The 15045-nt window shown below is 48.1% G+C and overlaps 1 protein-coding gene across 6 annotated transcripts in view; it reads left to right on the top strand.

Moving 5' to 3' along the window:
• The window catches only part of LOC122527926 (transcription factor collier), a 101831-nt gene that overhangs the window by 26706 nt on the left and 60080 nt on the right, over positions 1-15045 (top strand). For all 6 annotated transcript variants that reach the window (XM_043652524.1, XM_043652525.1, XM_043652523.1 and 3 more), the window contains 4 exons: positions 1905-1968; positions 6728-6783; positions 13352-13425; positions 14149-14217. In XM_043652524.1, the coding sequence (XP_043508459.1) occupies positions 1905-1968; positions 6728-6783; positions 13352-13425; positions 14149-14217 (263 nt within the window). The remainder of the gene's footprint in view (positions 1-1904; positions 1969-6727; positions 6784-13351; positions 13426-14148; positions 14218-15045) is intronic.

Below are 15045 nucleotides of genomic sequence, written 5' to 3'. Positions count from 1 at the left end.
CGAGACAAGAACAGATTGAACGTAATCGCTTTGGATGACATCTCGATCGATCGAGAGGTGAAATTCAAATTCAGAGAAATCGAGTATGCACGGTTTATAGACGAAGTGTTCTTTGTAGGCAAATGGGGGAAAGGGAGGACAGATAAACGGACGATGGAAGCATCTCGTTAACGAGCCAGAGGAACAAACGTACCAACGTACTTTCTATTCGTCCAGTTCGATTTGCGCCGGTTATCTTGATATCTCCATTGCTGCTGCCTGTCCTGCTTAAGAGCACGTCTATATGTATAATTCACGTGAGCAGGACAGTTGCGTTGCATAGCCTGCATAGCCTATTAATTAGGGTCGTGCACCGCGAGCATAGATCAGGGCCGGTGTCGAGTAGCCGTTTGTGCCTAAGCGTACTTACGCCTGTTCTCGCCCTCTCTCTCTCTCTCTCTCTCTCTCTCTCTCTCTCTCTCCGTTCTAGTCTTCCATCTAGAGATATTAAATTATTTGCACATTTTCCGGAATTATCCAAACGGTTATAGATTATTGGTAAGCAATACGCTTACATAAAGGCTTGTAAAAATAGAGCGTACCCGGTAGTTCCCGGAAACTGTTGCCCTACGTAAATACAGGGTCTCCGCGTTCGTTCCCCCCGTTCCGTTCTATTCCGCTTTTTATTCGCGTTTAATTAAAAAGTAGTCGTGGATCGAGCGACTATACCCGCGTATATACCTGATTAACGGTCGGCCGTGCGCTCGCGAATTTCAAGATTAATGGTCGCGACGAACGCCAGTGACAGGGAAGAGCTTAATGCGTGCACACCGCTCGAGGAAAAAGGGAAGAATCGATGTCGATCCGCCACGACGAACCAACCGCGCCGCGATTACTCGGCGCACCGAGATCCGAGAGAGATCTGCCCGTGGAAAAATCGACCGAGTGTTCTCGGTCGTTTTCACCGAAACGATGAACGCCGAAGCGGTTTGACTTTGGCTTCGCGTAATTAGCCGCGTACAGGTAACAAGCACAGGCCTTTGTGCGTCTAATAAAGCGGAGGGTAAAAGTGACTTTCGGTCGAGGCCGAGATAAACAATTTGGAACGATTTGAGCGTTACGCGAGTTGATGAATAACCATCATCCTCCCGTCGAGGTTAATCCAACCGAGCGTAGAGAGCAGGCAGCAAGCCTCGAACCTGGGCTAATTATGTTAATTTCCCGTAATATCGATTGGAGCGGTCGTTGTTCTCGGGTTGAAAGATTGTATGCACGACTAAATGTCGTGGCCACGATGGACAGGGCAGCGGGAGGGGAGGACGCACGGGCGTCCTGGGTGTTTCAGGGGTAGATGGTAGTTGAAAATGCATTACCGCGGCTGCGGCATATGGCGCGATGCACGCATGACTCGTCAACAGGGTAGCATGATAATTATGCATCGCACGCCATACGTAATGGCACGGCTCTTACCGGCACATCAAGAAATTAATAATTAGCGTGAGGTGGAGCAGGCCGGGACGCGAGAGTTACGTCACGGCCTGCACTTAATTAAAATAGAACGGGGTGTGAAGAACGCGCCAAGCCGCTCCGTTCCGTTCCGTTCCGTTCCGTTCCGTTACTGAATCTCTCCGTTCCTTCGGCTATTCGTTTCGGCAAACGATTCAAACACGCACGAAATTCAGCGAGATTAACGAGATTTAACGTTGAAACTCGCACAGCCTTTAATGGATTAACGAATAGAATAATGCTAATAGGGGCTTGCGATTGAAAAACGTTTCGTTCTCGAGAAGCTCGGCCTCGTCGAGCTCGCCTTGACGCGAACGAGACTGCGCTTCGGTTGTCTAGATTAGTCTAGAAAGATCAATTTTCTTTTCTGCAATATCGCGCACATGTGTTTCAAGAGCGATGCTTGTGTCTGTTTCCAGGAGTCTGAAGGCCAGAAGACAAACAATGGCATTCAGTATAGCCTGCATCTGCTGTATTCCAACGGTGAGTAAACCAAAAAAACATCACGTTAATTATGACTCGTCGTCATCAATTTGTAAGCGTTAAATTACGATCTACGCTATTTTCAAAGCGAAATGGATTTCAACCGCGTGACTATAGAGGAACATGAAATTTTAAGAAAGATTACACTCTAGTAAAATGCGCGTAGAGCATTTACAATTAAAAGAGCAGAGAGAAAAAGTGACGATCGGGATTTCACTTGAAACGAGATAAATCCTCGTTGGATCGCGCCGCTTGCAAGAATCGGACTTAAACTTTGCTTTTATCGAATTTTCATCCTTGTTTCGTCTCGGGTTTCGTTACTCTTGTCTCTTCCGATTTCAACTGGAATCTCGTTGACTCGGCGGGATTTGGACTCGAAAGGAAGGAAGAAGAGAGAAAAACGAGTCAGTCAGTCCGTAAGTAAAGGCCTAGCGGTGTGTACGTAAGTTTGAAGAGCGGTGCGGGCAATAGCCGGGAAGCGACGATGACGGGCCATCGACGTTCCGCGCAGACACCCAGTCTCTGAGAGCGGCTAAAAAGCTCAGGAACTTTCGAGGCCCGAGTGCAACAAAGACATATTTTATGTCACTGGCCCAGGTTCGGTGGCAAAAAGGGTTCGGTTTTCGTCGTGAAGAAGCGCCCGGACGTCTGTGCGTGAACGAACGACGGGGGAAGAGAAAAGGGGAGCAGCAGAGAACGAGTCGACGATCTAGAGGTGGTCCGACCAACAGAGGGACCCTTCAAAAACGTGATCGTATTATGAACATATTAAAAAGCCACAAGGCGCTATCTGCTGGCTTTCATTCCAGAGGTTTTTCATCCGGCGTACATCGGGAACAACGTCAACCTCCGCCGGTGCTTTCTTTATCTTCGTTTCTTGTCGATTCTCGTGGCTTGCCTCCTCCTCCTCCTCCTCCTCCTCCTCCTCCTCCCCCCTTTCCCCCTCCCACACCCCTTTCCTTCTCCTCCTCTTCCTCATCCTCCTCCTCTCGCCGATACCTTCCCCTCGTTTCTTTTCCATTCCCTTTCCTGCCCCTTTCCCGGTCGCCCTCTTTCTCTTTTCCGCGTCTCATGCCTCCGTGTACCCATCGGCCTTCTTGCCTCCGCTACTTCGCCGCACTCGGCTCGCGTTGCGCTGCTCCGCGTTGCTCTTGCTTCGAGCGAGCCGATCAATCAATGCGAGATTTTTGCGTTGGCACGACTGACTGAGGGGCCGCCCTGCCATCTATGGACACTAAAACGTGTTGCCAACATTGCGAACAAGAAATGACTAACTATCGCAACCTATGCCCACCTTCGTCAGTCTACCACCGTAGAGTCTCTCGCTCTCCTATTCTTCTTCGTGACTTCTGTCTCGCTCTCGATCGGCCAACTCTTTCCCTCTGTCCCTCGTTTTGTTTCTCACGCGTCCTCCGAAGTATAATACTTCTGAATTGCTTCGAGTCAGTCCATCAGCCGTAGATGCATTTGTCGACCAATTTGCAAACTGAACGACGCTGAAAAATTTGATCCATCGATCGAAGAGATGCAGACGACGACGAAACAGTTGGAAAGATCGAGAGAAGGAACGTGTGATGCAATCGAACGTTACGGTATATGTATAACGGAGCCTATACGTCTTCTATCCGGAGTACCGGTTATGTCCTTTAGAGTGAAACGACGGATCGGCGGATCGTCGGATCGTCGGCCGAGGTCTGATTTATGCCTCGATCCGGAGATCGGCCTTCTCTCCCGGACTCTCGAGAAGCATTCTATAAAAGTTTCATGCACGAAATACTGGACGGTTGTAGCTTTTATATCAGGAAGACAAATTGGCGCAAGCTCGCGGCCAGCGTGCCGCAGCCTCTCCGCGGCTCTCTCTCCACGGAACCGACCGCCCACCGAACCGCTTGTCGTACGATCGAACGCGCGCGCATCGTCATCGCCGACACCGATCGCTCGCTCCGGCAATAAATCTATAATTAAATAATAAATGAGGAACACGAGGCTACCCGTTCAAGTGACGACGGCGCGTCTCCATACTTGGCCTCTACTTGTTTTTACGATCGTTCCCCCTACCCCCTCCCCCTCTACCTCCCCCCACCCCCTTCTCTTGGGCTCCTCGTCCATTTCATTCTGGTTTCTCTCATTCTGGTTCTCCGTCTCGGTTCAGCTTCCGACCGCGACGTTCCAATGTGTCCTTGCGCCTCGCGATCGGGACAAGCTGCGGCCAGTTGAACGAAGAGGAACGTACACGAAAGCAGATGTTATCGGGAGAGAGAGAGAGAGAGAGAGAGAGAGAGAGAGAGAGAGAGAGAGAGAGAGAGAGAGTAGCTTGGGCCGCGGAATATAACGGCTCGTAATAAGAGCGCCGCTGATTAAGGATGCCGATCGAAGAAATAAAATGGGTGGTGTCCGCTTCTTCGATGGTGTTCTTGTACGCGTCGAAGTCGGTTGCCTAGTTATGCTAATACGTACGGATCTATCTGCCTGCTCTCAGCAGGACTTGGCACGCGATACCGCTTCTTGCCTGGCTTCTTCTCCGTCTTTTGCCTTTATTGTCGTCGGTCCGAGGCATGATCACCAGTCGCCGCAACGTCTGTGACGAATGTACACGTATGTACGTGCGTGCTTGCGTACGTTCACGTGGCATGTCGCGCAGCCTCGCGCGCTCTGCCGGTCCTGCTTCCTTAAGGCGCGTCCACGCACGTGCATAAATGAATTCGCTCCGTCCCTCCGACCATCTTGTTTACATACCGAGCATCCTGAACAGAATCAGGAGAGACAGTCTTCGTTATTTCGTAGGATGCCGATCGTTCCTCGCTGTCCGGCGAATCGAGACGCGAACGTCTCGCTGAAGAGAATCCAAACTACCAACGTTCGACACGCGTGATCCCTTGCGTGAATTTTGTTGAAACTTATTACGATAATTAAATGGGTGGGACGGGTAATGCCGCTGTCGACGATTTGACGAGGAAAGCAACGACAACGATAATGAGAGGAACGCGATTGTTACATCGGATTGTTAGATCGCGCGCAGATTGAAAAACAAGACGACGACGGCTCTCGTAACCGCGAGAACCGCTAGCATTCCGCTCTAATGACAGAGAGATCGTTTCATCGCAAAACACAGTCGACGACAATTGATACTGTACGCGTCTTTGCTCGAGCGTTTTCCAATCAGGTGGACACAATCGACGTTCCATTGTGTGTACGCTGGAACAGCTACTCCTGACGTAGTTACTCTCTCTCTCTCTCTCTCTCTCTCTCTCTCTCTCTCTTTCTCTCTTGGGCAGCTCCACGGCCGGATAGAAACCGGCAAACAGCCAGAGCCGGCGAGTAACTTCCGGTAAAGCCGCGACGGTTTCTCGAGGTAATTTGTGAGCTAGTTTCGACCGGAGTATCGTAATCCATGGTAACGTTATGCGGCGTGAGTCTGGGGCTCCTGTAGCAGCGACCCCGCGCCGGGTCTGGCCAGTCTTATGTCGGGATTATTTGGCTTACCGGACACGCGAGGCCGGAAGCCACCAGGGTGTCTGTCCAAAATACTCGCCGGGATTACCTGCCGGAGTCCCCCTCCGGCAAGGTGGAGCAGAAACTGTGTTTCGAAAACTTCGCTATCCGCGTTACGTCTATGGGAAACGTCGAAGCCGAAGCTGCTGGCTTCGACCGACGCTGGCGCGCCGATAACGGATAGCCATACGACTCGCGGTATAATACGCCACGAACGGCTCCGATCACGCGACAAAATTGCCCCGGCTAATAAACCGCTATACGTGCGCGCGTGCGCCCGACCTGCGCTAATAACAAATTAACCTGTCGCTAATGGCTGCAATTTCGTATGATTAAAACGTCGTTTGCGTAAATTTTAATTGACCACTCTCCTGTGTCCCTCTCGTTCTCTCGTAACCTCGTCACCTCTCCCCTCCGAGACTCGGTTCCCTGAAACTTTTTCCCCGAAAATTATTCCAAACGTCGAAGACTCTTACGACCGACACGTGTATCGAGTAAATTTCGAAACCGGAACGACTGACATAGAGAGAAAAAGAGAGAGAGAGAGAGAGAGAGAGAGAGAGAGAGAGGTTGCTAAGAGATAATTAACGCACTCCACGTACAAGAATTTGCCTGGCCGCCTGGACGGCTGGTTGCATAGCGATCCGGATCGGATCGGCTCGGTGAGGTCGGTACTCGTCGGTACAAAGTACCAACGGGGCTGGGCCCATGCAAAAACAACGGAGATTGTGCATACGTCCCCGAGGGGATGCGATCAGTCCCCGCTTACCTCGTCGTCCACCTTAAATGCTCCTTAATATGTAAGTTTTTCTGGGACGGTCCCTTTCAGCGGCGCCGAACTTGTCAGAATTTGGACTCGTTTCCGTACTCGTCGTATTCCATGCACATCCGTCGCAGATGCCTGCGCGCAACGCTCTTAACTTAATGGTTCCTTCTTACCGACGCCCTCGATGAAAAAGAGCCCGCGGGCTCTAAATTGAATAAAGAGCAGCAGCGTTGTCTTTATATTAACTGGAGCTGGAGAAAAACTGCCACGAAGCTGCCGGTCGGTCCCGAAAAAGGGCATAACTATTTGTCTTTTCAGCCGTGCGCGAGGGCCGTGTTTCCTATCCTCTGTGCCTGCTGCAATATGCACCGGCACCGTCTACGTACGGCGTTATCCGTACGTGTACTACAAACGCGTGACGTAACTCGTGTAACATTTTTTCATGCATCTCTGCGAGCTTTCGGCCGATGTAAAGTTCCTTCTTTTTCGTTCTTGTTACAGGTGTCAGGCAGGTGCAGGACATCTACGTGAGGCTCATCGACTCTGCAACGAAACAGGTAAGAAGAACGAAGAACGGAGAACGGTGTCGTATTGGCGAAACTCTCGCGACTGACTGAATGAATGAATCGCACGCGACAACGTCCTAAAAATTAGGCTGTTGGAATCGATCGTGAGGTGGTGATAGTTGCTCGTTGATTGGCGTTTCCACGCGATGGAACTCGTCGGCGAATGCGTCGCACTGACGCGTTCTCGCCGGTCGAGAGAAAGAGAGAGAGAGAGAGAGAGAGAGAGAGAGAGAGAGAGAGAGAGGCAGTATTATCATCTGAGCTACAAGCACTTAATTTTCCGGGGGGTTGATTTCTACCCCTCGAGGAAAGCAGCGGCCGCCGCACGTCTGCCCCGTCCTGTTATCTGCGCCACGTGGCCAACCCTGCGCATAGTCCGCGAACCCACGTGTTCCAACGACCCTGTGTACAGGGCCGTAGATCCTGGCGCGGCGATAGGGCGCAAAGAAGGATCATAACCTTCGAGCAAACGCAAATACCAGCCCTGATCACCGGCAACGATAACGTCTCTTTGTGCGTTCGAGGGTGGCTCTTTTCGCTACCAGTGGCTTTCCGTGAATCGCTTTTCGCGCCTACCTCGCCGCGTCTCTCCAACGACAGATCGAACCGGCAGATAAAAACGAGCCTAAACAAATGCTTGGCCAAACGTTTCTTGAAGACTTTTTTTTTTTTTTTGATCCGGTTGTGCGTTGACTTTGAGCATCTAGGAGCGAAGCCCTAGTTTCTACGTGGAAATTTTTCGGACTTCTCGTTTGCAAAACGTTTTCGATTTTGATCGAGATCGAAAGAAGAAAGGAGGAAACAGAGAGCTGTACGAACGGAAAGATACCTATATATGTAGCTACTTTCTCGAATTATTTTGTTTCGTGTTGGCGACCCTAGCTCCGAGGTATCCTATAGGTAGTCGCGCCATTTTAGCAGATTAAATCATCTTGGGGTTGGTCGGTTACGAAGGTAAGAAGAGCAGTAGGGAGAAGAAAGAGGCGGCCGTGGCGGAGGGAAGGTTGGGGAAACAGAGCTGATGTTAGTTTTAGCTGATTAAATTACTAAGCCGCGGTGGCCTTGCGTCGGCAGAGACCGTTCTTCAATTCGCGATCCATTCCTTTTATTAATCGGATCCGAGTTGCCGTGAGGTTGAATATCTTTCAGGGACCGTGCGTTCTGTGCAGCGCTTAAAGAAAAAAAGAAAAAAAAAAATACAAAACACGCTTGTACGTTCGTAACCAAGAATTTTTTTTTTCGAAACGTGACGGACGTTCGAATATTCGAGCGACGTTCATCGCGGGCAATTTCATTCTCGAACGTTGATATTTCGTCGATTATTCATCGGGGTTAGCCTTGGCGGAAATATGAAGAATGCAGGTAGCACCGGTGGTATGGAATTGGCAGGAACATCGGCCCGAGAGAGAATGAAACGGAATCTCGAGCGGAGTAAACGCCTCGATAGTTCTCCAGAACGATTGTCCACGAGGAGAAGAAAAGCGGAAGTGATAGATGCCGGGATACCCTTTCCGTCTCTATGGAGGAATCGTGTGCCAGTAAAGGGAAGTAGAAAGTTGGATGGGGGGAGGCAGGATCGAAAACGAGAAAGCTGCAATTTATACATCAAAGCCTCGATTGAACGCGTCTCCTCCGTTTCTGCCAAAGCGAGAGGAAGACACACACACACACACACACACACAGACACTGGGAATCGATATAAATATATATATATATATATACACTCTGTCTGTGTATGGAGTTTCGCGAAACAACTCGTACGAAGTGTTTAGCAAATCTGACTTGACGCGTTCTTGCTGCGTATCCCGCTCCGCTGCGGAATGAGCGCACGTCCACGCACGGCTAGTTTCTCTGAATGAAACCTCTAAAAGCAAAAAAAAAAAAAAAAGAAAAAGTTACGCAACATTTTAGTTTGCGTGTGGAGTGCTTTGGAGACTCGCGAATCATCATCGGATAATCTTTGTCGTTTCCGGTGAACCTATCGAGCAGTGTGCTAGTCTCGGAAATAAAAAAAAAAAAAAAAAAAGGAATACAGATTTTCCGTACTTTCGCTTACATCAATATTTTTTCGATCAATCGGTTGCTAGAAAAAAAAAGAAACGACGTAACAATTGTATTGGAATGGAGTGACCGTAACTGCGGGATGGAACTGACCGAGTCTGTCCGTTTAACGTTGAAAAATCATTGAATTTTCTCGCGGAAAGGGAGGAAAACTCACGGGCCGAGTTGAAGGTAGAGTTACGGGCTCACAAATTGCAATTCGGAAATGCGAAGAGCTAGCTCGAGACCGAATCAAGCGGTCGGTTATAAATCCGCAATAATTGGCTACACGGAGCCGGCTGCTGAGCCCGTGGCGAAGCCCTCCTACCCTTAAGCTGTTCTTCAATTTCTTCGCTCCTGGCCAAGGTACCCGGGGTATCTATATCTACTTTCGCTCGGCGCGCAGAGAGAGAGAGAGAGAGAGAGAGAGAGTGAGAGAGCGGACAGGAGACCGTCGGGCGGCGAGTACCGCGGTGCGGGGAGCAGCACTCTCGACGAGAAAGCAGCAGGGGAAAAAAATACAGGATGTCGAGAACTGCCGTGCGTTTCTCGTTGAAATTTCCAGAAAAATACGAGCAGCTTCTCAACAGAGGAGAAAAAGAGTAGCGTGCAGCCGCGGCTGAATGGCGCTAACAACGTACGTTTGTAAGCGCTTGAGAACGAACTTCCGGCCGGGAAGAGGGAACGAGTAAAGGTGGGACGACTGGAATGCGCTTTTTCGCAGGATTAAAAATGCTAAATTGTAATTAGTTCCGGGGATAAAAAAGCATTTACAGGACGCCGGTATGGAGGAAGCAGCGAACCGCGTACCGTCGTTATTTTAAATGAATGAACAACAGGAAATTGTACCTAACCCTTTTAAGCTCCAACTTCCATCCGCCGCTGGAGATGATCAGTCGAAACTTTCCTTTTTTTCTCTCTCTCTCTTCTTCTTCTTTTTTCCTTCTCTCCTCCTCCTTCTCCTCCTTTTTTTTTTTTTTCCTTTTTATAAAATACTACCCGCGGGAATTCAGAAAAGAATCGAGAAAGAATTCTGTGGTACGTCACGCTCATACTCTGCTCTCTCACTCTCTCTGTATATTCGCTTCCTTAAATCGATTATCGATATCGCGTTAATATCTTCGTATCTTTATCGGATCGCGTCGTTAACGCTACAATCACCGAACTTTAATACACGTATCGCCGAAATATGTATATCGTGCAGAGATGATCGAAATGTCGACGCAGTGACAAAATTGGGGAAGATCGGTGGACAGCGCATTTTTCTTTTGCCCGCGATCGCGAAGCGTCGGCAAGTCGAATCGGTATCAGCTCTCGAACGTCGGACGGTCGCGTATAATGCTGAAATATGAGTATTTAACTATAGATTAAGGAAATAATAAGTTTGAGATAAGTTAATCCTTGGCAGATAAGATGAGAAAGAGAGAGAGAGAGAGGGAGAGAGTTGTCCCCTGAGCAGGCGGACGTTCTTTCGCAGGGGTGAAAGTAACATTGTATGCACGTTGTTCGGCGGTGTATACGTCAGGCGACAGGGGTTGCACTATCGGTATAGAGGGGGATTCCCAGGGGACTTTTGGAATCGATTTCGGGATGGAAATCATTACGGCAGATTTGAATGACTATCTTCGTATTTATCTGCGCTCTCCTGCGCTGCTTGCTTTTCTTCCTCCGTGCTACAACCACCTTTGAGCAGCTCCTCGTAAATAACGCTGCGGTTTTATTGCCAAATACCGTGTGCAATTAATACTTACGTGTTACTTTCAGTAATAATTTCAAATGACAATTTCACAGCGTAAATAATAATAATAATAATAATTTGTCTCAAAGTCCATTTTATCCTTTCTAAAAGATGGAAAAAAGTGTAGTTGAATCTTCTCTTTTTCTTGGTGAAACGAGCGTGTAGGTGGACACACTGTGGCAAATCGAAAAATTAGCAGCACCGAGACGCGATCGCTATTAGTCCTCGGTAAATAATTCCCGTGGGAATTGAGGCCCAAACGTTTGTACCGGGGACCGAGAAGCGACGAAAGAAAAGTCCCTCCGAGGGACTGATGTTGATTGGTCGTCGCGTTGCGTCGTGTCGGACGCGCACCCCGAGGACGACTCATTTTGACGGCATTAGATACTTGAAAACTCTCTCTACCTCTCGGACATCGCTCGTGCTATCTGACCGTCTATCTCACGATTCATTCGTTACACGCTGGCTCGCGAAAGTATTTCAACAATTATATAAATCCTTTGAACTAACGATAAGCAAGTCTCGATCTGTGCTGCCAAAAAACTCGGACAACAGTTTCTTCTTCGGGATTGCGCGATATTGTAAAAAGTAGCCGCTACCACGATCGATCAATCGCTGCTAGTCTAATTGGATTTCAATCCCATTTAGGAACGATATCAACCGACATGGAACGACGCTATCGAAATACGATCGAACGACGGAATTAACCAATAAACTTCATACGTACGGCTATCAAAATGCGATTATTGCGCATCTATGCAACGAAGAAACGTCGCGCCCTGATCGATGAGCGATACGATCGGCTTGAACGGCGATAAAAACAAACAAGAACTTAATAGTTCTCACGAACTAATTGCTCGAAATTATCTGCGAGTGGGATAGATATGTAAAATCAACAACCCGGGTATTGTACCCGTGGCAAACGATCATTGAGCAAATAGTATCGCATGTGGTATCAGAAGGTGTACAAGATCTATCCAATGATCATCGCGTCTGCGAGCAATAATTGTTACACGTGAATGACACGTGCATGCCCAGGATTGGGCAAGTGTTATTTATCTTTTTCTTTTTCAAATGTGTAGAGTTTCATCGCGAAAAAAAGAAAAAGTATTTACGCTGCGGGGAAAATGGACCCATGGATCATCGGGAGGATATTTGTATCCGAAACGTAATTTAAACGTCTGCGTTACGCGAACAATAATTCGGATATATTGTTATCGATGTGCACCATTCGATTCCAATTAGTATAGTAATAGTAACAAACGTATATCGCACGACTACGCGATATACTTTTACAGGTAAGATATATTGACGCGTGAGATATAAATCGCCGCGTTTTAGCAAGGAAGCTTTCGTCTCGTTGCTGAATAATCGCGTGGCCCACTGACTAATCTAATCGATCAGTACCAACTTATACTGCAACGTTGACTAAAGTTTTGTGAAAACACGGTTACTCCGTTAAGTAACTAATTGCAGCTAATAATCCAATGTGTTCTAGAAGCGGGTTTAACGCGTACAAGGTGGATAGCCGTGGTATTAATTATTCAGGGCACAAATAAGATCGCATGCTGTTCGACGATTAGAAGTGGAAACGGCTGAAGGGCACGAAACGTTTTATACGTATGCCCACTCTTTCTCTCTTTCTCTCTCTCTTTCTGTCTCTCGTTTCCCTGTTTCGAAGGAGCGCTACTTTTCTTCTCTCCATCCAGTTTCTCCTTTCTTCCGTGTTTATTTTTGCCCCTCTATTTTCCGGACTGACGTTTCCACTTTGGCGGGGGGTGGTGGATCCTCCTCTGATTTACCTTCCGCGTCGCGCATACCTTCCCAGTGCAAGCGTCGCGGTTCGTTTACGTTGCAATTCGGTTATTTTGTTTCGTATAAATATTTGATGCCGTTCTGAAAGTCACACCTAACTGCCGAGGCGAGATGTATTTGATATCGTTACCGGGATCCTCCTGTGTTCTGAGCGCTCTCGCTCGCTGAGAGCACTGTGACGTCAACCCCCGGCCAATTCCCCAGGACGCTGTATTTCAAAGTATTTACATTTTATCGCTTCTTCGCCAACTCTGGCAATTTAGGTCGTTACACGCAATGCCGAGCAACTTGTGCATAAATTATACGTGCCGGCGATACGATACGATACGATTAACGTGTCTGACGGCGTTAGAAGTACAAACGTCCGAGAGTCGACTGTCCTTCGGGCTTCGAGTTCGGTAACGAATAGGCAATTTGCTTCTCCCTGCCTCCTCTGCATCGACAAGATACATAATAATGCGTTCTCTGTTCTCTCCGTGTTGTGAAATACGAGTCCAATTTTCTTTTTTTTTTTTTCTTCTTTTTTCTTTTTTCTTTTTTTTAAATATCGCACGGAATACTCGGTTTCAAGAATTTCGTCCGCGTTTCGAGATCAAAGGCACGTCGCCTGGCCGGCGGCTCCATTATTCGCCAGCTAATCCAGCGATTTATTCCCCAACTGTAAGTTTATGAATACAGGATAACGACGTGTTATCATTAAATAAAAATCAATCAGAAGGTCGTGAAGGAAGCTTAACGGATTTGCTTAAGCCGACCATGGCTTAGCGATGTTCTAGGGCCTAGGGGAAACGAGAATTCTAGGGCCCTGCCCCTTCTACGCTTGCTATCCCTACGCAGATAGTTTTCTAACGCGTTTCTTGTACGTTTTCTAGCAGTTTCCGCGTGACTAGGAAATTTAAACACATATATTCTCCATTTATATCCTACGTCACGCTTGTAGTTACGAAATAATGTTTTTTGTTTCAGGCCATCATGTACGAGGGTCAAGATAAAAATCCCGAAATGTGCAGGGTCCTTCTCACCCACGAGGTGATGTGCAGGTGAGTTTCTCGGTATTAGCTTCACTCCTGCCAATAACTTGACCCTCTATGAGCCTGTGCAACTTTCAACTCACATACTGATATATCGATATTTTATTGAATAATTTAGCCAAGGTCAAACTGTTTTGTGAAATTAAGCTTTTCTACACATGAGTGCAAACGTTGTTACTTTATAGTTACAAAACGTTACAAAGCACAGTTGTAATAAATTGGTCGAGCAAAATTCATCGTTAATCTGTATTTCACAGGTTGATATTTGTCGATTTCACGTTATGCAAATTTGTTTGCAATTGTGAGAAAAATTCGGCCCATAGAGGGTTAAGAGCGCGACGATAGCTTGGGAAAGATTCGCGGTGTTGATGGTTCCGCGGTGAGTCGAACCGTATGCAAACACGTACGATCGAAGAGCAAAGTATCTTGCTCTTCGTGCAAGCAACCACCCTTGCGGTGGCCAACCATAAACGTAACGAGACACACGGGGGCGCAATCATTCTCTCGGGGGGGTGGCTGACTCATTGACCCATGGGACTTTGGTCTGACTGCTCTCCACCCCCAAACTCACCGAGTCCCAAGGGTTCGGATAGTTTTTAGAGAGAGAGACGACGCCGAAAATTCCGAACCCTCTGGACCCATCGTGCCAAAGAACACCGATCCTCCGAATAAGAAGCAGAAAAAATATTCAAAAGTCGCGACGCGCTAAACGCCACCTGTTTTTTGTTTCAGTCGGTGTTGCGACAAAAAGAGCTGCGGAAACAGAAACGAGACGCCGAGCGACCCTGTAATTATCGATCGGTGAGTGAGCAATACGAGTTATCAATTTTATAGACCGCGCGTTCTCGAATTTCGGAACTCCGCGAAGAGCAGAAATCGCGAATCGGGATATTTGAGATAAAACAGTCCTCCAGTTTCTTAGGAAGTAAGTCGTCGGTGTACGTACAGGTGTGGAGTTTCGTGAAAACGTCACCGGACTCTGATATCAGTTTGCCACCCTTGCTATCACGGTTCGCAACGATCTGCGAAATAAGGGGCCAGATAACTCCTTCTCGAAGGTAGCCACCTGCGAGATAGCGTGGCGCAGCGTAGTCGCGACTAGAAACCCTAGGATATTTAGGCTTGCAAAATACGTTTTCCTACGAGGTGTGGTGAGGCTGCGAGCTATAAGAGCACTCGAATACTCGGGCGTACTTATACCTCCTGCACGTTCTACATGGTGTTGCTTGTCCTTGGAAATACAGACACACTCTTTCTCTCCCTTTCTCGCCTTCTCTCTCTCTCTCTCTCTCTCTCTCTTTCTCTCTCCCAACAAGCTGGCTAACATGGGAGCAGTAGGGTGAGCCTGGTATCTGAATAGGCTATAGAGTGTCCTGAGATAGGAACGGTAGGAAGGAAGAGGTTTCCCGCGGGACCAAGGCCGAGATAGTCTTCAGGAGGACATCTTGTGCTCAGGGGTGCTCAACCTACGGTTTTCGATACAACGATGCCTCGGAGCTTTCATCCTTATTCGGGGGATACGCGGTATATACACGTAGGTGACAGGCATAAGCCTACCAGGGCTTGCACGTAACTATTTTTCTGTACACTGCGGCCTCCTCGAATCCTCGACGCCTGGATTTAACCAGG

The sequence above is a fragment of the Frieseomelitta varia genome, unplaced genomic scaffold (genome assembly GCF_011392965.1).
Source record: "Frieseomelitta varia isolate USP_RPSP 00005682 unplaced genomic scaffold, Fvar_1.2 scaffold_239, whole genome shotgun sequence".
Classification (NCBI taxonomy): Eukaryota; Metazoa; Arthropoda; class Insecta; order Hymenoptera; family Apidae; genus Frieseomelitta; species Frieseomelitta varia.
The sequence above is the reverse complement of the archived record's forward strand: the minus strand, read 5'-3'. Positions and strand labels throughout refer to the sequence as shown.